General features: G+C 45.3%; 1 protein-coding gene across 1 annotated transcript in view; it reads right to left on the reverse strand.

The window, feature by feature from the left end:
* Positions 1 to 1,141: 1,141 nt before the first annotated feature.
* Positions 1,142 to 23,972, reverse strand: part of Rme-8 (receptor mediated endocytosis 8) — a 176,552-nt gene continuing 153,721 nt past the window's right edge. The window contains exons 41-47 of the mRNA XM_037425074.2: positions 22,600 to 22,642; positions 20,804 to 20,974; positions 18,246 to 18,434; positions 17,436 to 17,570; positions 11,776 to 11,904; positions 7,172 to 7,271; positions 1,142 to 1,480 (exon numbers count right to left, since the gene is read on the reverse strand). Of these exons, the coding sequence (XP_037280971.2) occupies positions 1,395 to 1,480; positions 7,172 to 7,271; positions 11,776 to 11,904; positions 17,436 to 17,570; positions 18,246 to 18,434; positions 20,804 to 20,974; positions 22,600 to 22,642 (853 nt within the window). The 3' untranslated portion in view covers positions 1,142 to 1,394. The remainder of the gene's footprint in view (positions 1,481 to 7,171; positions 7,272 to 11,775; positions 11,905 to 17,435; positions 17,571 to 18,245; positions 18,435 to 20,803; positions 20,975 to 22,599; positions 22,643 to 23,972) is intronic.

A 23,972-nucleotide genomic window follows, 5' to 3' on the forward strand; every position in this document is an offset into this window, starting at 1 on the left:
ACGTATGCTCATCACACAGTCATGTTATGCCATGCCAATTTTGGTATCGATACCATTATTGAAACGGCCAGGAGAGCTAACAGTCGTAGGTGGACGGACAGACGTGCGTACAGACGCACAAATGGATGGATCGATGCATCTAGATAGATAGATATAAATAGATAGATAGATGCGCTCAAAGCCACCGAAGTTCGCTAACAAATGCTTCGCATTTAATAACTGAACAAAAGCACCAGTGCCTCAACTTTCATAATCCTAACTTTATTGATAAGACTAATGGGTCTTAAAGGCACACATGACCATAAGCAACAGCCTTAACAAAAGCAGAAGACACCACTGCAGCTACTACCAGCAATAAGATCAGCTCTCCTACAATAGGCACTGAGCACTGACTATAGGTCACACCACAAATTATTTTGTAAACAAGTTGATTGGGAATAAGAATTATGAATGTCATGAGAACGTAAAGTTATGTGACCAGTTCTCATAAACATAATATATATGTGTGTTTGTGAGTGCACTTTACTCATGTAGCTTTGCTTTCTGCAGAAGAGCTCATGTTCTCCAAATGAATGTGCAATAATAATACGTAGCACTGGAAAGTACACAGATTTTGTGTGCAGAAGGCCAACATGTCATTCTGTACAAACGTAAGGGGAATGTCTTTATTGCAAACCGGTTTCGAAAACACGCACGAGCATTTCACAATACGCGTCACATTCACACATTTAGAACGTAGCCAAAAACAACGGACAATATACAGAAACAGATGCCTACTGACGGCCATTGTAAAATTACTCTTTCTTCAACAGCACCGGTAAGCCTCATAAAGCCCCTACTTTTCTACAACTTTGCATCCACAGCAAAAAATAAAGAAATTAAAGGGAAACATTGCAAGATAACAACATTAAAATTACAAAGGCAAACAAAACTGGTGCAAATCGGACGAGTCTGTGGGTAGCCGACACTTTGATAACGCCGCGAGAGACTCGTTGCATTGGCGAGCATTATAAACCACACAGCACGCCGACCACCAAAGGAAAAGGATAAGGAAACAGCATGGTGGCCTCTCCCCTTTGGCCTAAAACGTCGCTTCGGCAAATGCCTCAGCATCAATTCGGGATGCCAGGGAAAGCGCGAGTTCGGACGCGAGACCGACAACAGGCCACACAATTTACTCGTCGGTGCCGAAACGTTGGCCAAGTTTCCAGGTGGCTCATGACGGGATGGACTCCCCTCTGGTGAGGCTTGCTTGTCTTCTACGGGCCACGCGTTCACACAGACACCGCGCTCCCCTGCACAGTTTTGGACCAGATAGGAACAGGGTTTGGCAACGACCCCAACATCACAGTGGAAGGCACGTTTGTTTTGTGTGTAAGTCCCAGCAATGGGCATCAGCTCTCGCCCAGGGGTGGCGGCGTCTGTGGCATGTGCTGGCTTGAACCTTGAGTTAGGTAGCCAGCAATGGCTGTTCCTGCACCTGCAAAATGGAAAGGCGACGCTCCGATATGTCCGCTTATCTTGGGTCCTGCGCGTAACAGTTCTTTCGATCTAGAAATAGTACAACCATAATGCGCTCAGTCTGTGGAAAGTTAAACGCTGGATAAAAGGATGTGCTGGCTGCAGCACCACCTGCCTTCTTTGCATTTTACAGCCAAAGAAGCAAGTTGTGCCACTGGTAGACTGGCTCGTGACAAGCCATTACAAAAAGCAGCATATCAGTTTCCTTGCAATGTAGAACCTCATCAGTGATGAAGTGCTCGATCAGATGCATGGGCTGGACTGATGGCCGTAGTACAACCGAACCAACTTGTAACCATATCAATTTAAGCAGTATCTCAGTTATAACAATAAGAAGCTACTGCACATCAACTTTTGTAAGTTTTTTATGGTGAAATAATCCCCTTTCACCAATGGCCGCAGGAAGCAATTTCAGTCATAACAATATTCTGGCTGTTGGGTGCCTGTGCTAAAAGCTAATGGATCGCAAAATCCTCATGAATAAAGAAGAAAATGAGAAATTTCAAGCTGCTAAATCCCCGCTCCCAACCAACGCGGCCCTGCACCACTTCAGATTCACGATATGCTGCACCGCATAGCAGTGTGGAATTGCAGCAAAACGAACTTTTGAAATCTGCAACGGCGCAGGAGAGCTTCGATGGCTTCGGTTAATGCACTTTTGGACATGCAATTTGAGAAAAGTAGAGACTTTGAAGAGTTACAGAGTCCGAAACCTCAGACTTGGTGATATATTGGCTCTGTGAGGCTTGGGGCAGTCCCGTGGAAGTGTTGAAGTTTTCAAGCATGTACGAAATATTGGCAGCTTTATTATCCTTATCACTGTTGTCTATTGGCATATTCCATAAATTATAATTTTCTCAATCGAGCTCCCTATGCCCCTATTTTGCTTTTTTAATGTCCGTGCAAACAGTTTATAGCCATCATCGGAAATCACAAGAAATTTTTGCGGAACTTCAGCATTGTTATATGGGGGTTCGACTGTACTGAATCAACACGCTGGCTTTTTCGTCTGTAGAAAGCGTGTTGGTGGCAACTCGGGTAGTCTAATTCACACTTGGCAAACTAATGTGTCAATCTAGTGTTATGACCCTGACCGCGTAGTTGCACCTTTATATCGGTGACCAAAATGTGTGTAGTCAAACCCAGGCTTGTTCATGTCAGCCATCTTTTTCTCAGTGCTTTGAAGTGGTGATTCAGACAGAACTGCCACTCTTGATACATCAAACGCAGCACTGCATTGCGCCTCTGCTAGCGAACTTCCGACACCTTGTATGCTTACTATTATAACCAAGCTGATGAAATGGCATTATTATGGTGCATGCTGTCAAACAATGCATTGATTTTCAAGATAACTATGCCAACTGAGGAAAAAAAGAACACGATGCAAACTTTTCTATGGTTTGTACAGCAACTGCCTCATTTACCCTCTGTAATGTAAAAATTTTAGTAAGCGACACTGCAAGAAAGTGTGATGTGGTGAAAAATACAAACAGCATAAAAAAGTTACTAATCTCAGAGAAGTTAAGTGAACCACAGATATCCCTTATTGAGTAGTATGTCCTTCGGATTCCATATGTCAAGGCTTGAGAGCATATAAGGCATTATTATTACCGTGCTTCAAATAGGCACAGTAAAATGGTAATAAGCAGGTTAATTGAAGGCATCACATCAGTTCTTTTTTCGCACCAACCCCATCACATTTTTCACTCTCGTCAATACATATGCAGGTTAATACGAGAATACGAGATACAATGTCGGTACTTTGCTACCGATGCAAGTTCACTTTTATGAGACTTGGCTGTATTTTAGAAAGATGGTTGACTGGGCTAGCTGCTAGCTGGTGTTGACCGAGAAGAGTCTTGATAGTGATTTCAGGGGCGCACCAGCAGAAGTAGAATTTGGAGCAATTTTCGGAGCAGATTATGGGGAAAAAAAACATCCATTTTTGATCACGGAAGACCAAATTGACAGCAGTATAAAAAAGAAGGCTTACATTTAGGAAAAAAAATTATGTGCAAACCATTCAACATCACCTAAATGATGCATAGTTAGCATGAGCCCTGCTATTCCAATAAAAGCAGTATTTTGTACCACTCCACTAAGCAAACAATGATGAAGTCCACATTAACATTTGCTGCACCTGTCAAATTCTGTAAAGACCTTGTGAATTCCAATTTAGATTTGATAAGCTGGCAACCTTGCATTTCGGAAGATTTGTAGAAATGAGAAGCAGAAGTGGCAAAAAAAAAAAAAAAAACTGTCGCAGCTTTTTTTAGAGCTGCAGAAATGTCATGCATTGCTCAAGATAATTGCCAGCAGCTTTCTTTACGTCAAAAATCATACTAGACTCACAATTATGCAGCATATAAACGCACGAGTAATTGTCCCGTGCCTAGTGCTAACAGCCCCTTCCAAATCTCAATATGCTTTTTTACAGGCCGTCAATGTACTGCAGTGAAGGCGGCTTAAGCAATGGTCAATGCCGAGAAATTTTCCAACAGCTACACCACACAGCCCCCATTTCTTTTTATTTCGCAATGGGGTTACATTCAGAGCACTTCTCTCGCTTACAAGGCACTTTTGACCAGATGAAGTAACCACGGTGAACACATGTTGGCCCCGCGGCGGCACAGGTATCTATCGTCGAGGCGACGCAACTTCAGGGCAGAAAAATGTTTCATGTACCATTGATGTGACAACAAATGAGGTCGCCAGCAATGCCAGCGTTTGCGGTACGTCTGGTTTGTTCCTAACGTGCCATAGCCGCGTTTGCTGACTCGAAAATTCTTATTTGCAGTGAAGCATAGGTGGCTACGACAACGCATTTTTTTCCTTAAAAGCTGCATCATTCCTTTGATAGGTATCCACTGTGGTAGGCAGACCGATGAGTGCGCAAGTGCTTACATTTTCTAATCCATTGCGTGTCGCGAGTGTCCTGACCGAATGAGCATATGTTTTACACCGTGGCTTATGATTAGGGTCTCCGTACTTGGATTGATTTTGAATTTGATTGAATTTGCAAGTGGCCTCCATTTCTAAATGAAATTAGTGCAACTGAGAAAATTTTGAGACCGGTTGGCCATTTTGGCTCAGCGTGACACAATTTCAGCAAATTTCACAGTTTTGGCGCAGCTCGGCACAAAAATGGGGAATCGTATCAAATTGGCACAGTCACTGCACACTTGTGAATAACAAACATGGTGCACTTTAGTACCATTGAGTTGTGGAGAACATTAAATGTAAATAAACATGAATGTACAATAAAAGCTACACTTTGACCTCGATATTGCAAACCCGGATATAAACAAAACTCTGATATAACAAAGCAAAAGAAGAGAAGTCTTGCAATAGATAATGTTAGGAATATACCATTACAACGAATTTTCGGATATAACGAACTTATTTTTGTCCAAGCTGCAACTATCTTATAATGAGGTTTGAGCGTAACTTGCTACTTTGAGCAGTTGCAACTGCTTTGAGCAGACACGAAACAAGTGCCAAGCTTGTTTCACTTTTTTGAGTCCCAGTGTTGCTTTCCTGCTGTTCATACTAGGCTGATATGAAGTGCCTTGGCATATGATAGGCATTAAATGTGAATACAGTCGAACCGGTTTATAACGAACTCGAAAGTGCTGCTATAAATGGTTGTTATATCAGTAGTTCGTAGTATATGAAGTTGCCCATAAAAACGGCCATATAGTGGCTAAAACGTGTGTATTCTTTATTAAAAAGTGCGAACAACCCCTCCGCTGACAAGTTAAGCCTTTTCACGTGTTAAATGACGCCTGTTTGCTATGAACTCGCTCTGTTCCACTGAATCGCGATCTACTGACATTGAACCAGTCATCCCTGGCTAGTAGCGTGCAGTATGTCGCTTACCCTAGTTACTTTCGTCGTCGCATGCCAGTTCGCTTGCAGTCCAATGTATGCGCGTGTGCGCGTTCTTCGTGCATGTTTCACTCGGGATCATGCTAGGGTACGACGGGTAGCCTGTGCAGTTTTGCGAGCAACCTGCGCAAGCAACTTTGCACGATGCGGCGGCAGCAAACATGACGTGCTTGTACCACCGTCACAGTTATCTGCAGATGACTGTGATGAGCTCGCCCACAGTGAGTCGAAATGGCACGTTCATCGCCACCAGCCACCTCGCTATCGCTCTTTTTTATGCTTATTTGTAAGGGTGTTGCCGCGACTGCGGGGAAGTCGTTATCGCTAATCAAACGGTCTTTGCCGTTACCGAAAGGTGGGAAACTCTTAAGGGAGGACGCAGGCCTCAGAATGGTGAAAAATTACCAAAAAGTGGATTTTTCGACTTTTTATGCCTGTACACACCGTGTTCTGAAATCGCAAATGCTAAATTCAATCAATAAATATGTTAAAATTTGTTATAAAGTCACTACAGAAGTTGTGAAATGCCCCGAAAAAGGGAAACCTTATTCGAACTTAGAGCGCGCGCAGCTGGAGGAGCAGCCAGCCGATCGCCGCCATCTTGAGCTCGTTTTGAAGCTGATTTCATAGTGCGCATTTTGCCACCCTTCAATATGATGTCACATGAAAAGAACGGCCGCCCTTGCCCATTTTCTAAAGCCCCCTAACCAATCGCTCATTGGCCGGAGCGCATGCGTGCTAGGCGAGCTTCCCGTTTCTCGCTTCCCATTGGCTGGTGCGACCAACGAGGCTGCGATTTTTTATTTTTTTTTCCTGGTTGTTGTCGGCCGCTGGCTCCCGTCACGTGCGTATGCTGTCTGCTTCCCGTTCCTGCTGTGCAATCGCCACAACGACTTTCAGTCTTTTTGCCGGCATGACTAGTGACTCTCGCCTAAAGAAGAAGGCATGCCAAGCCCACGGCAAGAAACAAAGGCGTCCATGGAACGGGCCGTAGAAGAAAGCCGGCAACATGGTGGTGTCTCATAGTGGTGTTGATGAGTTGAGCCTCGCATGGAACTTTCACGCAACAAAAGTTATCGCTTCTCACATTTATGGCTTCTTGCGTTCGAAGGAATTGTTGGTTTACCGTCGGCGGTCGTACATGCCAAGAACAGCGACAGAAAAGTTTGCCGTGCGTAAGCTGACCACAATGTTCTATGCTGCCTCCCGTTTTTCTTTTTTAAAGTTCTTATCTTTCTCTCTTCCGGTCTGCCTGTGAAGAAACATCCAAAAAGTTAACCACCTGTGTGCGGTGCTCGTTGTGCGGTGCTCGTCGCGTTCTGTAATATCTTCCGTCCCAAGCAAACTGCAGCAGTGCACACAGGAGTGCACCTATCACATGCTTCAGAATACCTCTTTTACCTTTTTTTCCCCCCTCTTCGTATGCGCTATATTTTTACCGCGACCGTGTTGTAAAATGTTCGTTGTATAAGTAGAAGGTGCTGAAAAACGTTTGCTGTATCTGGACCAAGTTTCAAAGAATAGCATATAAAAATCGTAAGTACACCGAAATATGGTCGTTATAACCGATAGATCATTATATCTGGGATCGTTGTAAGTGGGTTGCACTGTAAACGTGAGCTAGGTATGCAGCCACACAACGACAATATACAAGATGAGACCTTGTGTCAAGTCGCTCCTTGTGCGCGCACTATAATTACGTAAGTAAAGAGGAAATAGAGAAGACGTGCAAGGGTTTTCAGGCTCAACAACTACAACTTACTGGGCAAGTAGCCAGCCGTGGCAGCAGGTGCCATGAAGAGGTCGTGCTTCTGATCCTTGTAGTCAGACCAGATGGTGGACTGGCCAAGGAGGTTGTTCACCTGCACGAGAGGAATGTCAAAAACAAAAAAAGAAAAGAACAAAGAACACAATTACAGACATCCTAAACAGCCGGTTATTATTTACAAGCAGTATACGTAATTTAGCACAGGCATTTGGAACTGAAATAAATCATGGAATGCAGTGGGCTCACAAGGGTCATGTTTACCATAAGCAGGTGAGCTGAATGCTTGCTCATATGACTGGGCAAACCAAGATTGGGCACAAAAAGGAAAAGCACTGATTGATAATTAACCTCCATGCATTTTCAATAAACAGACTCCTGTTCGTTCAATTTTTAGTAACACCTATCTCAAGCAGAAGTTCACGTCTATGGATCCAAGTTTTTGTTATTTCAGTTCTGGAATGAACGGTGGCCAGATAAATAAAATGTAAATGCTAAGCAGGGTAATTCCAGATGCCATAGTGACCCCCAAATCATTGAAATCAGCTGTGGCTGTGCATAAAAACACTGAATACACTCAAGACAACACCTGAAGGGGACGATGAAACACAATGTGTTAACATTATACAGTCGAGCCCACATATAATGGCCCCACTTAAAATGAACTTTAGCTTAAAATGAACAATATCCACGTGACCGTGAAAATATACATTGGTTCAATGGCACAAAATTGCACTTACAACGAACGTCTCCGAGCGCCGATGGTCGGTTACAGCAAACAGAGTCGGCGCTCTGCCGACTTCCCGGGAAACCACTTTCGACCATCGATCAGGCATCAGCGAGGTGCTCACACATTCTTATTGTTATACGCCTACCCTGCCTCCGGGCCCCTCTAGTTGTCGCTCTCCCCGACCGCTTTTTGTACCGCACCTCTCAGTCCTTTGTCCCCCCGCTACTCTGAGCACCCCGAATCAACAGACGTGGCCCGTGTTTTCACACTGCCACCCATCTTTAGAAAACTGGTTGGCCATCTCCGGTTTTTGATCGCTGGTACTGTCGTTGGCGTCGCCGGCCTGGAGTGACCAGACCATTTGCCAACATTGTTGGCCACCGACTGTCCCCGATTGTCCGCGTCTAGTGCTCGTGCGTACGCTATCCCACTGATTCTGACAATTTGCGAATAATTTTGTGTTTAGGACTTGTTCGCGCTCACTTCGCAATTGGCTCAGCATGCTCTTCGCAAGCGTGCGGAAGCGCGAAAACGGCTGTCAATTTGCGTGGAACAAATCCCGAAATATTGAAGCTCGTGAGGCCACGCAAACCCACCGGCGCAACAAAGCGATTTTTTTAACATCGCCGAGCTGCTATGCTCCGACTTCTGCATGCGCAGGCACTCTTTAAAGTTTTTCTACGTGCGAGTTGCGCATTTCGCAGACCTTCAAGCAAGCTACTCAACCTGCCTCCTTCCCGTGTGTTTTGATTTTCAAGGTCGCCCTCCCGCCCTATGCTCCCCTCTTTTCTCTCTAACGCAACTCCTTGCTCTTCTCTCGCAAATCTGCTCTCCTCTCTATCACAACCCCTTCGCTCATGGAGGAAGGTTCCTCCGTGCCTTCGCCCCTCTCCGCCGCTCCGCGACGCCCGTCACGCTGGCTCAAATTAGTTTCGTTTTCTGACTGGAAACGGGCCCAGAGCTTTTCCACGCATTCTGGCATGTGTGTCGCATGTGCGTGTCTTGCTCGCTCTTGGTGTGCGTGTGTGGTCAGGATGGCAGACGGGAGGACCTGCACGCTTTTTCCTGCCGCTCAACAAAACGTTGAGAGTGTGACCGCTTGGCTTGAGCGTAATCCGCACGTTAGGTGCCGCGTTATGAAACGTTTGCTCATAGCTGTTGACCACCTGGCAGCCAACTTGCCGCTTTGGGGGTCCCGATATTCAGCAGTGGAGATGGCGAATATTTCGTGGGCGGCGGTAACAGCTACATGCGTGCGGAACTGTTTTTGCGAGGCCGACTTCCTCGACGTCGAGCTCGATGCAGAGCCTAAAGCTTTCAAACAGGATCACTTCACCAGCGATTTGTGGCAGCGCGTCGTCGGCTCCTACCAGGGAGAACGAGTGGGACATCTGTTGCAATGGTTTAATTACGGCAGATGATGACGCCGACACTGCGGTACCGTGCACGGATTGGGGCATTGTGAATGAAGTACGTGGCGAGAGCGATTTGGAGGAATCGGATTGCGAGAACGGCGAAACTTTGGAACCAGTTCCTCATGCAGCTTATGCCACGGGCCTCGGCGAACGAGCACCCTGCCATTTTAAATGAACTCAAGATCGCCCTTATCGCTCCTGCTCTTCGAAACACTTGCATCACGTACTTTTTGGGCAAGAAAAGTGTGTTTTCACTCTCTACTTTTAAAATAAAAGCTGTGTTTCATTTACTACGAACTTCGGGATACAGCGAACGGATACCGCGTCAAGCTCAGGTTCGTTATCATCATCATCATCATCATCATCAGCCTGACTACGTCCACTGCAGGACAAAGGCCTCTCCCATGTTCCGCCAGTTAACCCGGTCCTGTGCTTGCTGCTGCCAATTTATACCCGCAAACTTCTTAATCTCATCTGCCCACCTAACCTTCTGTCTCCCCCTAACCCGCTTCCCTTCTCTGGGAATCCAGTCAGTTACCCTTAATGACCAGCGGTTATCCTGTCTACGCGCTACATGCCCTGCCCATGTCCATTTCTTCATCTTGATTTCAGCTATGATATCCTTAACCCCCGTTTGTTCCCTAATCCACTCTGCTCGTTATAGCAGGTTCGTTATAAGCAGGCTCAATTGTACTAAACACACTGTTTAACAGTAGCAAAGAGCCAAATATAGCTGCACAAGAGAGTTCGGTGCTATAGCACTGCTGTAACATTTTTCCAGCTCTTACAAGGCTCAAGCTATTCTCCTGCTGGCATCCCAGTTCATTTAGAATGGCAGTAGTCAGACAGAGTAATCAAGCAACAATAAGGTAACCTGAACTGAACATGCATGCTGCATTTAATTTATGTAACCTAAACCAACCCATATGCTCTGAAGACAGTTTAGAAGGCAAATGCGAAATGCCATTGACTCTTTTCCATTTTGAGCCATTTCACAACCGAGTGCACTCTTGGGGCCAGAAGTCTTCGGAACACTGGCTCTCTTAAAGCATGACCAATCCAACTGATACACATAAGTTGCAAAAACCATTACATGTTGAAACATTCCTATGTTCTCAGGTTAAGTGAGAACTTATCATTCCGGAAAATCTTGGGGTTCAGGCAACTTTCTGTATGAGAGCATGATCCAGTAAGAGAGATGAACAGTCCCCAATCGATTTTTCTGACCCTGGCGGGGACCACGAAATAGATAAGAAAAATGGTCAAGCTATGAAAATGAAGTATATTTGGATTAAAAAAGCCTAAAAATAATCCACAATAATGCCATGCTTTGTGCTAATCTTAGGGACGAACAAATTTGGTTCTGTTTGGGCTACGATAACATCACTGGCAAGGGCATTGTCAATTGCTGCCACTGACCCTTGCAGGTGGCAAAGTTGGTGGCTCCATAGATACATGCAAACAAAACTTGATACCGATCGCAAAAATATGCATGCCACGTCTCGCCTGTTCGGTGAGATTTAACAACATAGTCTGGGCTTTTACCAGCACCGACAATAAACAGTACGTGAGCCTCCTGCATTTCACCACTATAAGAACGCTAACGTTGTGGCCGCGATCGAACCCGCATGTTACAGGTCAGTAGCCGAGCAGCTTGATTCCCCAGCCCACCCTTCCCGGAGTGCTACTGAGCAATCGCGAATAGCAGCGAGAATGTGCCGTGCACCACGGCTCAAACATACTCCGCACACCACCAACACGAACACGTGCGCAATGACGACCAGAACAACCATAAACACATAGAAAATAAAAACCTACCAACGTATTAATGACGACAAGGCAGACTGAAAAAGAAAAGCTTTGGTAACCAAGGAAGATCAGACATGGCCTCCGAAACTGAAAAATTGTGCGTACTTTCAATCTTGGAGCCCACACAACTAGCCACTGCAAGCCACACTCAATCAAGCCAACCAAAAATACAACATGGCAGCTATGAAAATTCACCGGCATAACCAAAAACAAACTATTTAGTCCAGAAAACCATACTTTAGAACAAAAATTCATCCGAAAAATTGGTCGTGAAAATGCTATAATGCAATGGGAACCTCGACGATGCATTAGTGAGGTCGGCAATATCTAACAAGTGAATCTTTGGAGTCCGAAAAATCCGTCGATGACTTTACGTACCCACGATCTTAACTCAATTACATTCAGGCGCCTTATATATATATATATATATATATATATATATATATATATATATATATATATATATATATATATATATATATATATATATATATATATATATATATATATATATATATATATATATATATATATATATATATATATATTAGGTGGTAAATGTAGAAGCGAGTTTTGGTAATGAATTCTGTCTAAACTTGGAGTTGAATGATGGTAAGAGTTGAAACAAATTTTCCCGCAAAACTGACCTGGTCCCCACTGGCCATGTCTGCTGCCATGGCCTTGAGTGCCTGCACAGCGTGCGCTTTGGTTGTTGCGCTGGTCGATGGCTTGCCCAAGAGATTAAGCAGTTGCTCCACCAGGCCCCCTCGCACAGCCTGCGCAAGAAATGAACACACAACAAAATTGTAAACGTCAACAAGGGAGACAGACAGCTAGTGCCAAAATCATCCGCACTGATACGAGCACTGCGCAAATTCGGCGCTTAAAATTGGTCACCCTTCTGGTTAACAAGCGAGCCCTCCACACTCATACTCACAAGGAAGATGGCCATTTCAGAGGAACGTTTTCATTGAAGGGCTGATTGATTGATCCATTTATCGCTCCATTTGTTTATTGATTGATGTAACACCCTCGAACGATACTGGCATCAAAAAAGACACAAAAGTGAAAGGCTCCTGCTCAATTTCTACCATCACTGGATTTGCACCTCACTGGGCCATACTAAAATATACATGAGCTTCTAAAAAAATTACTTTGGGCGTTTTAAATGCTAACACCACGACATGATAATAATGTACGCCAATTTTTTTATAAAGGACTCCAGACCAAGTTTCACAACCAAGGTTCACGGCGAAGATTCTTTATTGAGCACCAAAATATAAGGACACAGGTGTTTACTTTTTTTGTCCCGTATAAATGCAGCTCACAGTGGCCAGGGATTGAACTGGCCCCCTGACCTTAGCAGCAAAATGCCTTAGCTGCTTAGCTACTATAGCAGCGACGAGATAAACTCAAATTTCAATACAGTCGATCCTGGATATATCAAACTCGTATATATCAAATTATTGGCTATATTGAACAGTTTGAAAATCCCTTTGAACTTCCCATGCAGAGGTATGGGACCAGTGCACCCATATATTGAACTTCCGCAGAGCAGGACATTCGCTATATCGAACGCTGCGCCGTGCCTAAGGCCGGAAAGTGCATTTTTTCTACCAAATACAGTCAACTGCCGATTTTTCGGACACCCGAATTTTCGGACATGCCAGATATTTCGGACATCTTCGCGGCACCGCCATGACCCCCATACAATTAATGTATAAGGAAGTCTGAAATTTCGGACACTCGAACCCCCCGGAGTCCAATTTTCCTGACTTTTCGACGCAAATGAAGGTCGAAAATCACCACTGACCTCCAGTGGAAACCACCACAACTGCGTCACGCGTGATTACAATCACATAAGTGAGCGCGCCGGTCTACTTTGGCGGCATCTGTTGCGTGGATTCGATCGTTAGCGGAGAAACACACACAGCCTCCAAGATTCCTAACACTGGGCGTGTTTATCGTGCAAGGGTGCTTCACTGGCAATCGAAACTATCCACCCGGAAATTTTTTGGCGCCAATAAAGTTCCTTTTGCTTTAGCGCTTGTGCTTGTGCATGCCACTCTGGCTTCCCGCGCAGCGCTTTCGCGAAGCGTTTCACCACTTCGAACTCGAACTAACCGTCACACACCGATTTGGTCTGGCCACGCTGGCTATCTTGAATGTTTACCAGTGCCACCTCCGGAGTACCCGAGGCACCGTCGCCTGCCGTCGCGCCGTTTTGTTTACGCAGCCCACATGGTGTTTGGCTAGACTAGGGCGCGGTTGTGCGATCGTGTGAAGTGTGTTCTGCAACCCTAGGCCTAGGTGCTTCGACGCTCGTCATCAAACTCCTTTGTTCACATCGTAAGGATTTCGCTTGCCTGCGATGGCCCCCACTCCGCCTTCGTCGTCCTCGCCGATGGCATCGAAGCGCGGAAAACAGTTCCGTCGGTTGACGATATAGAAGAAAGCCGCTATTATTAAGTTAGTGAAGAGTGGCCAATTGCAGGCTGACGTGAGCAAGGAGTTCGGCATTACCAAGCAAACAGTTTCTGATTTTCTGAAAAACAAAGACAAGATCTTGGAAGCGGCCGAAAAACCGTCTGGTGCCCAAAAGATGAATGCAAGTCAAGGTGTTCATCCAAAGCTTGATTGATTGATTAATATGTGGGGTTTAACGTCACAAAACCACTATATGATTATGAGAGACGCCGTAGTGAAGGACTTCGGAAATTTAGACCACCTGGTGTTCTTTAACGTGCACCCAAATCTGAGCACACGGGCCTACAACATTTCCACCTCCATCGGAAATCAAGCTGCCGCAGCCGGGCATCCAAAGCTTGAAGACGCTCTCATCGCGTGGCTTAATTCAATGATTGCCAAGCAATTGCTAGTATCGGGCTGCACCTTGAAACAAAAAGCGGAAACTCTCGCGCTTTGAATGGACATCACGGATTTCAAGTTCAGTGATGGATGGCTGAGAAACTTTAAGCATCGGAATGACCTCAAGTTCAAGAAGATGTGTGGCGAAAGCGGCGCCGTCAACAGTGCAGTTATTGTGCAGTACCGCAGTAGAAAACTTCAGTCTTTGTTGCAGCACTTCTCTGCCGACAACATTTTCAACTGCGACGAAACTTACTTCTTTTACAAGCTGCTGCTGGAAAGAACACTCGCTTTCGCTGGTGACGCATGCTATGGTGGCAAGCATAGCAAAGAACGGATGACCATTCTTGTCGGCAGCAACGTGTCTGGCAGCTAGAAACTTCCTTTGTTAGTAATCGGGAAGTCCAAGAGCCCGAGGTGTTTTAAAGGGGCAACGCTGCCAGTGTTATACGAGGCCAACAAAAAGGCATGGGTAACGCAGCAGTTGTTCGAGAGTTACGTCCGCAGGTTGGACAGGAAGTTTGAACAACAGAGCAGACGTGTTCTGCTCTTCGTTGACAACTGTGCTGCTCATAGTCACATCAATAACTTGAAGGCTATCCAGCTGGAATTCATGCCGCCCAACACGACTGCGATCCTCCAACCGATGGACCAAGGCGTTATCCGTAATCTGAAACTTTTGTACCGTTCACGTATACTCAACCGCTTGGTGCTGTGCTCGGAAAACGGGAAAGGCTACAGCGTTGACCTTCGGTCTGCTGTCGGAATGCTTGCGGACGCATGGAAGGCAGTAAAGCAAGACACGCTTCTCAACTGCTTTCGCCACGCGGGCTTCGTACTCGACACAGAGGCAGCAGACTTGCCTGAAGAAAGCGACAGCGTGACTGACTTGTGCCCTCTCATGGACGATATTATCAACGACCTCCGCTCTGCTGGTGCTTCCATGCCCACGGAAATAACTTTTGAGTGGTTCGTCGACGCTGACAACGAGCTGGACTTCTGCGCAGAGCTAACCGACGACGAAATAGTCAGTCAGGTTATGGCGGATTCAGACGACTCCGATGTCGAAAAAGAGGAACCAACGCATGCGCCACCTACGATCGCCGAATTGATGCTAGCATTCATGACGCTGTCATCGGTGTACAGTGATGACATGACCCTTGCTCAGATCGAGGCGAATGTGATCACATGCAAGAGGAACGTCGTTCAAACAAGGATCAACAAGTATTTCAAGCCACTGCAACTCTAAGACCGGCTGCCCTGATGGCACCCGCTGTCGGCTGCATGCATTTTTTTAACGGCTCTTTTCAGAGCCACCCCACTGATGCTTAGGCAGAGTTCCGGAAGTCTGGTACTTTGACCTTGACCCTTTTGATCCGAGAAATATCAATGAAATGGTGCGTTTTTTGCTTGCACTGAGAAATATTAGCAAAATGGTGCTTTTTTTTTTGCTTGCATTGAAAATTATCAGTAAAATAATTCGTTTTTTTGCTTGCATTCATTTTTTTCGGACTGCCCAAATTTTTGGACGGTTTTTCGCTTTCTAGAAGGTCAGAAAAATCGGCAGTTGACTGTATTGATCAATGTTAGGCCAGGTTCTAACAAGTTCCCATTCTTTTTCGTGCACAGGCGACGAAAAAAACGTGTTATTTCATCGCACTGATTTGGTTTATTGCGCTGCACTTGCTACATATGTATGTCTGATTCGTGATCTGCAGGTCTTGGCGCGCAGACATAATGTTTTCCGAAAAACCAATTGATGAGGGCACCGCAATGAGAACAAAAAGTGACTCGGCGATCTCAGTGCAATGTTCATGCGGTTCGCATTCCCTTCCTTGTTGTTAGCACATAGTGACATGCCTTCGAGATGTGCTATCTTGTCACATATTTTTAGTGTTTTCGGTTTCGAAACACGTGTCTCAGAGGCTACGCTTTATTTTCATCTTTTCGCATCAAAGCCGCTATAAGCAGCCGCTGCCAGCTACAAAGTCATAGTGACATCGATTTCGCCAACATGTCGACGGAGAGAACTCTGACGAACTCGACGTTGCGTCTCTTGCACCTTGTGGTCTTGTGCACTTCTCACCTCGTTCCTGATAAATCCTCATTTAGGAGTTTAACCGAACGTTGACCCACATGTAACGATAAAAATTATGACTGGCGCTTGGGGCAACGTCAAGTAAAACACTGTGTTTTAAGCTTTCCTTGTGGGCCAGATGATGACTTCCAGTGCGTCATGACCGCCAGCAACAGTGTACAGTGCCTCAGTGAATTCTGTGACTTATCAGCATTTCCGGGCACCACCTCGGACAGCAGATGACGATATTGCTGTTTCTGACTGCATCGATGCTGAGATTTTGACTGCCGTTGCCGGTGCCGCGGAAGTGTAGCCGTGCGGTTATGAATGTGCCAACGCCTTCGCTGCCGCCGCTAACCAAGCTTTTGCCGCGCTACAAAGCTTGCATCGGTGTTCTGCGTCAACCAACGTTGTGGCCAAAGGAGCGAAGTTCGCTTATTTGAAAAGCTTCAATGATATTAAGGATGACTGGAACTTGACAGCGCGCAAGAAGCAAGACAAGTTTACGGACTAAATAAAGTGCGGTAACCTGCATTCGCACCTTGTTTTTGAGCAAATCGTTATCTTAGCTCTTGTAACGATTTCAGAGGCCTGAAATCGTACAATTTAGGCCTTAAATATGCATATTTATTTTGTATGGGAAATTCTCAATATATCGAACTATTTTGCGACCCCCTTCGAGTTATATATATCTGGGATCAACTGTATAATGAACCCGGATATAACAAAATATTGGTTATAACCAAGCACATGAAGCATAGTCTTGCAATAACTATGATGTTAAGAATTACATTTTTAATGAATTTTGAAATAGAAAAAACCTATTTTCATATAAAATGCAAGTTTGCTATATCGAGGATCAAGTGTAAATGGTAAAATGCACATGGCAATGCTTGACAAGAAACTATCATTATTATTATTATTACTTTCTTTTTTTGTAGAATGGAATGACAGTGCTGTCTTCAGACTGGAAAATATCTACTACCATTACATCTGTTGAAAAAGTGTACATGCTAATGCAAAAACATTTATATGCCTCAAAAAGCGAAAAATAAGACATCCATTTAGTGAGCAGCCTTACAACTCAATAGCGAGAAAACTCATATGACCAAGTGATCAAGTCATCTCAATGTCGTGTGACATGGATGTTCAAATAGAACAAACAGCAATACTCAGTCGAGCCATGCTTTCGCATTTTACATAATTAAGTACTTGGGCATCTGTAACATTTTTCACACAGTTTTATCTCAGATAATCCGATTTCATTTTACCTTGCACAATGTTGACAATGCACTGCGTTTAAATGTTACATCGTAAAGCTTATCCTGTTTGACGAGCCAAGAGAAGATTAAGGAGTCTCACCTGTTGAACGAGACCAGGTACTGATGCTTGGCAGAGTCCCAATAACGTTTGGCAGGCCAGCTGGGCTGACTCTGGGCACGACAGGGATCGGCCCAGTGGATCTAGGCAGGCCACACCCACCGACTGTGCACAGGCCTGTATCAAGTGCACACATTTGCAGGGCAGTTGAATATGCCATACCGCTATCTCCTTATCACAAACACTCATCATAACGCCTGAGCCAACCAGTACAAAAGAAGTGGTTGCGGCACATATACTAAATGTGGAAGATGATTGAGGACATCTTGGACTAACTTATGCACATAAAAGACCATGTGATCAAAAAAAAAAGATATGCTACATGATTTCGTAGCACTAGAAAAGAAGAATGATGAAAAAAAAGAGAATTTTCAGGTTAGGCTTGTTGATTTGAATTGTATGTTGTTTCTACCTGGAACGCATTAAAAGGAGATACAACACAGTGAGAATACGCATAAAACACTGGGCTCATATTCGCAAATGCTCCTCGACTCGAAACGTGGCCTCGAGGGACCATTGAGGACTGTTTTGCATAGCAATATCTGTAACGCGAAAAGTCTTGAGGATCCCCTGAGGTCGCATTTTGAGTTGAAAAGTGTTTGTAAATGCAGGCCATCATCAAAGCCCTCGAGCTGAAGGGCCAGGAATCAAGGCTTAATGGGCACCTACCACAGGAGAAACGTCTGCTGAAAGGCTCATTTTCCGAAGCATAGCATGAGACAATTGCACAAGTGGCCTTAATGATGACACTGCTCAAAGGTGGTGGCAGCAGTGGCTGCTCTTACAGCTTACCTGGCTAGAGCTGGCCTGGTGCAGAATGCGAAGACAACCGGGGAGGCCCGGCCTGCGCACCAGTGCTTGGCACAGCTGGGGCAGATGCCCCAGCACGGGTAGTCTCTCCCGCAGGTTCGGCTGACCCTGAAGCACACCGCAGGCAGCTGTGCACAGCTGCTCCAAGGGACTGCCTTCCTCCTTGTCAGACTGCGCGAGGTCGGAGGTTGTGCATACCCGCTAAACACTATGCGAGACTTCTTTCTGCAAGTTCTGCCCAACGAGTGGCAAGCACACTCTAAACCTCGATATAACCAACCTGGATATAACGAATTATAAATTATAACGAGGTAAAGGAATACCTCTGTTGCACATACAGTGCTGCAAATATGTTTATCTCGAATTTTCAGATATAACAAAGTATTTTCGTGGCAGGTGTGCCTTGTAATAAGCTTTCAGTGTACCATAAACCTTTGGGCGAATTTAGCCTTCTTGTGTATGTCATATGACTCGAGTGAATGTCACGGTGCTGAGTATTGCTGCACACAACTATTTTTTATGATGTCTGTACTACATCTCACTTCGAGCGACTGGATCACCGTTTGACAAGTTGGAACGTTTCCACTTACCGTGCTTAAATGGCTACGACTAAAATTTCAAATTTTCGCTCACGGGAAAACAGGTTCTTCGCTTATAACCAATGACGCCGGCACTGGGCATGAAACAAGCTCCTTGATGCTTTAATTGTTTTTATTTTCTCATATCACTTGCAATCAATAGCCACTTTGTGCATATGCTTGAGCCGACGATCCAATTCATGAAAACGCACCACATGATTGATTCTACGCTAAATCAATAGTCAATTTCCACACCTTGAACATCGACAAGTTCATTGACGCATGATTTGTTTTCAGGCATAAGGAATTTTCACTTGACAATTCATTTCAGCAAGCACTTTTAAAGTGGTTAATGCCACATTGACTTAGCATATACTTAAGTAAACAAGCACTTGTACATAACTTTTTATTCTCTTCCTGCTCAGATGCAAATGTTGTGCCTGAGAACCGGACCGATCACTTTTTTTTTTGTTCATCTGCTCAGTGCAACAAGTACTAAAGCCACACAAAGGTTAATCTGCAGTGATATAGCACTATAGATGGTTTTGTGCAGAGCACACGAAAAAAAACGATCACAGCACACACCAACCTGAAAGTCCTTTACCAAACTCAAGGAATCTGTGATAAGGGGCGGCATTTAGCTGTAACCACCTGACTGCTAAAGAAATCCAGCTCTGAGCTACTTCATCATTCACTCGATTACGCTCTGATGCACTTACAGCCTTGCAGGCTATAACCTAGATCAGCAGTCTTATATCATGAACAAAGTTCGTGTCCTATTGACATAGTCGTTACAGTACACATTTCGATAGAGACAGTTCTGCACTCAACAGCAAAAAGGTGGGAAAAAAAGGTCTTTCATTAGAAGTACTAATCAAGATTATTTACAAAGGGTTAGTAGACACTCCAGATTAAATGAGCAGCCAAGTTTGAAGCTACAAACTAACCATCTACCCTGCCGTAAATTGACACTTTCGCAGAAAAATAAGAAAACAATCTTGCCATCTCCCGCTAAATAGAACCACATGTAGATGCAAAGCAGCGGGCACTAACACTTACACTGGCGGCGACGTTGGCTCTGGCGCTTATCAAACGAGCCAAGTAAAGACGCCCTTGACTGAATTCCAAACGTGCAATCCAGTGCCGGCATATACGAGGTGGCTAGTGAGCGGCTGTGCAGTGTGAGCTGATTGATATGTGGGGTTTAACGTCCCAAAACCACTATATGATTATGAGAGACGCATAGTGGAGGGCTCTGGTAATTTCGACCACCTGGGGTTCTTTAACGTGCACCCAAATCTGAGCACACGGGCCTACAACATTTCCGCCTCCACCGGAAATGCAGCCGCCGCAGCAGGGATTTGAACCCACGACCTGCGGGTCAGCAGCCAGTGTGAGCAGTATGTTTTTTACTAGCAGACTCTGCCTGCGTCGGCATTGCGAGGTGAGAGAGGGGGAGGGGAGCGACAGTTTTGCAGGTGTCTTCCTGGGCCGGCACGAGACTCGAGCACGCACAGTGGGGGTATATGGAGGGACAGCATTTCACAGGCTAGTCAAAGAACTGCTTCGCATATAAAAAGGAGGGACAAACCACACAAAAAGCACAGGATGGTTGTTTCTCTCTTTCAAGGTGACCTGTTATCTTAGTCAGCAGCTGCAGAGCCTGCATGATAAATGCGTGGCAAAAAGCTTTTCTGAATTAGCTGCTATTGCTGACTGGCACTGTCTTGTGTTCAGTAGCCAGCCGAGGTTTTAGCACCCATCCCATCTTCTTCACGTGGTCTTCTCTTTTTCTGGGGCTGCCCACATGTCAAATTACTCAGAACAGCCTAGCCCAGTCAGCTACTTTAACGATTATTCAATAGCAGATAAACGTGGTGACCTTCAGTGCAGTCGACCACAAAGCTGGACAGACAATAACTAGAGAATAATTGAAACTACAAGACTGCCCAGGTCACGCACCTCGAGAGGCTCTTTAGCGAGGAGACCACAGATGCGGTCGAGGCACTCGGTAAGAAACTCGAGCGGCCGGCGCAGCGTCCAGCCTGGATTCTGCACAAACAGGCGCACGTAGACACCCGCCACCACCAGCTCCGATGGATCTTCCTCGACTAGGCTGAACTCCGCAGGCAGCTGCATGAGAAAATACAAAGCGTTCCTTGGTTTGAGTTGCGAGCCGGCCATCCAAAATCCCTGAATCAGCCTCACAAAGAACGACCAGGACAGACTTTCCTTTCGGCTAAACTTCTTACAAGCGAGTGGCATGCACCACTGAAAGCCGTCTTGGCAAAGATGCAGGGCTAGTACTTCAACAGTCTTTCGATTAGAGGACTTTGATAAGCACTTAAGCAGATAATGCATACTCGGTGGTTGCTGCTATGACACATGGCCCGGCACGACTTTTCCAAAACGTCGGGAGGGCTTCTTAAAGGGGCCTTGCAATGCTTTTTGAGCGTGGTCAGAAAATCCTGCTGCTTGGCAGTTCAGGCTACTGAGACCATGCGAGCCAAATAATAGCGCAGCAGGCGGCTTGGAATTCACAATAAATTGTCAAAGTCAGCTAAACATCACTTTTTCTTCTCTTAACAAACGACACTACTGGCTAAAAAATAACCGCACCACAGGCCAAGTATCAGGCATTTGCAGCATAGCACACTCGGTCGTTACTGGGGCCGCTGCAAGAAACCGCGACTTGTCTACATGCACGTGTGCCATCGCCCTGAAAAGTCACTCATTAAAGAAAAAAAAAGGGCTCTCTTCCCCCATGCTATCCCTCCCTGCTTAGCTTCCAGCACATTCGTCGGGACAAGAGAAGAGAATGCAACATCAGCGTGCGACAGATCTTTGCAACTTCGCTCATACTAGACGAACTTCAACTATTTTTGTGCCGGTGAATTCATGAGGCAATAAGCTCCTTTAGTGAATCCCTTCCATGGATACTTGAAAAAACGTTGCAGGGCCCCTCTAAAGGTGCATCAACGTGACAGTTTTCAGATGTTTTTCCGAGTCCAATGAAAGACAAAGCCCCGAAGAACCTGGAAAATGTACTGCCAAGCAAGAACGCACCTTCAAAAAGTAATTAAGTTTTAAAGACAGTCTCGGTTTCCACTGCGCCCGAACATCCCAACGCGGTACGGGCTCCTCATCACGTGTTTGGGCAACGCGACGTTTCTTTTAGTGCTCTGCAATGTGGGCTCCATTGGCGACATGCAAGTGGCCATTTTGAAGTTTTGGTGCCTGGCTTCATCACAACTAGCCAAAGTTCTGGGTCAAATCCCCAGGATTACTACTGCAGCCTGACGTCAAGTTAGTGTTGATGTTGGTAGGAGCGTCATTAAAAAAAATATTTAAAAAATGTCTTGATATTTGTCAGGAGCCAGCTCTGCATACAGAAGATTTGTTCGGCAGAATAAACTCGCCTTCGAATAACAGTGTCAGTACCCCGGTACAAACTCAAAGGCCATGCAAACGAGGCATGCACTCAAGGCGATGCCCAAGTTATGCGTGACTGCTGGCAAGTGGTAATGATTTTTTTGTTACGGTATTCGTAATAGGTATTCCTGCGAGCTACTCTTGAAGCTTCCATTCACATTTCAAATTGTGTCTAGAGAGGAGGGGGGGCGGCTTTCTACATTTACACTATCTGAAAACAGGCTTTTCATGCTGTTTAAAATTTGGTTTCAGTTGGCTTTGGAGACTGGATTATTTGAACACATCATTTAGTAAGCCAGAAATAAAAATTATCAAAAATGTCCCACCTTGCAATTGGCTTTGGGGTCTTGCTTTTGGAGGTTCCACTGCCTGTAGAAGAAAGCTTGGTTAAAACTACTTTGTCAACCAACTGCACCAACATTGGTCCCCATCTTCTTGAGATTAACATGCCAGAGAATTTTTTCATATTTATGACAATTTTTCCTCCACTGCATACACAGCAGGGTGTAAACAGGAGGCAATGTTCTGTATAGACAATTCCTTAAATAATTCAACAGTGAGAATGCTGTAGTGCAAACTTCAGAGCCAACAAACAAGGGAATGCCACACAAACGAGGGCTAACTTCCAGCTGAAACTTGATTTTTGAAACAACATAAAGTATAAAGGTAACGGCGTGCCTATGCAGCTTCACTTTCACAAAGCCACGACACCTCGAAGTGATAAGATTCAGCGCTCAAATTACACAATACACTCAAACCTTGTTATAACAAAGTTGAAGAGAAGCCACAATTATTTCATTATATCCATTATTTCGTTATATCGATTATAACAGTTTGTGGCAATGTATGCTCAGATGGGCGCCTACCTATAAGCATGCAAAGGAGGAAACCACCTCGCGGCCCAATGTACCGCTACGCGACCACAAGAATTAACTCAGTCAAATCTTATTAATTCGAACTATCGGGTAATTCGAACTCACGCTGAGATCCCGTCAAAGCTATGTGTATTCCAAAGGGCGAAAACGCCCTGTAGTTCGAACACGCAAGCACTTGCAACGGTTAATTCGAACATACTGTGCTCCGAAAATGCTCTCAGCATCATGCTCAATTCTGCGGCGGCACCTCTAAATGCTGCGAGCGAAGAAGGAAAAGAAGAAAAGGAAACAAAATACTGCGGCGGACTGTTTGCTCCTTCTCAAATGCCGATCTGCGACGCACTGTGCCACGCTTCTCCCTTTTCCGTCTCTGCAAGTAGAGATCCTTCTTTCGAGGCCGCGCACGGAGAGAGAGAGAGGAACAAAAAAAAAAGCTGTCGCGGAGAGCCCTTTTTTCTCGATGCAGAGGGTAGCAGCAAAGACGCAGTCGTTGCCGTCTTGAGAGGAAAATCGCCTAGCACCACGGCGCCGCTTCTCAGTCATGTGACCCGCTGAGCGCTTCCTCAATCCTCTCCGGCTGGCTGTGTGAGGAGGACAGCTCTCTTGGCCGCCTGGGGCGTGATTGTGAGGACGGCGCGGGAGCGCGTCGAACGAGCGTCAAACTCCGCAGAAAACGACATACTTAACACACTATGGCCGGTTTGTTTTTTGATGGACTATTTAATAGACTAATTCAGTTCGTTATATCTATTTACCTGTCAATTTTTTTTCTACAACGAGGTTTACAATGCATGGTTCTCAATGGAGCTTTTAAGGGGATTTCA

Source organism: Rhipicephalus microplus, chromosome 5 (assembly GCF_043290135.1).
Source record: "Rhipicephalus microplus isolate Deutch F79 chromosome 5, USDA_Rmic, whole genome shotgun sequence".
Lineage (NCBI taxonomy): Eukaryota > Metazoa > Arthropoda > Arachnida > Ixodida > Ixodidae > Rhipicephalus > Rhipicephalus microplus.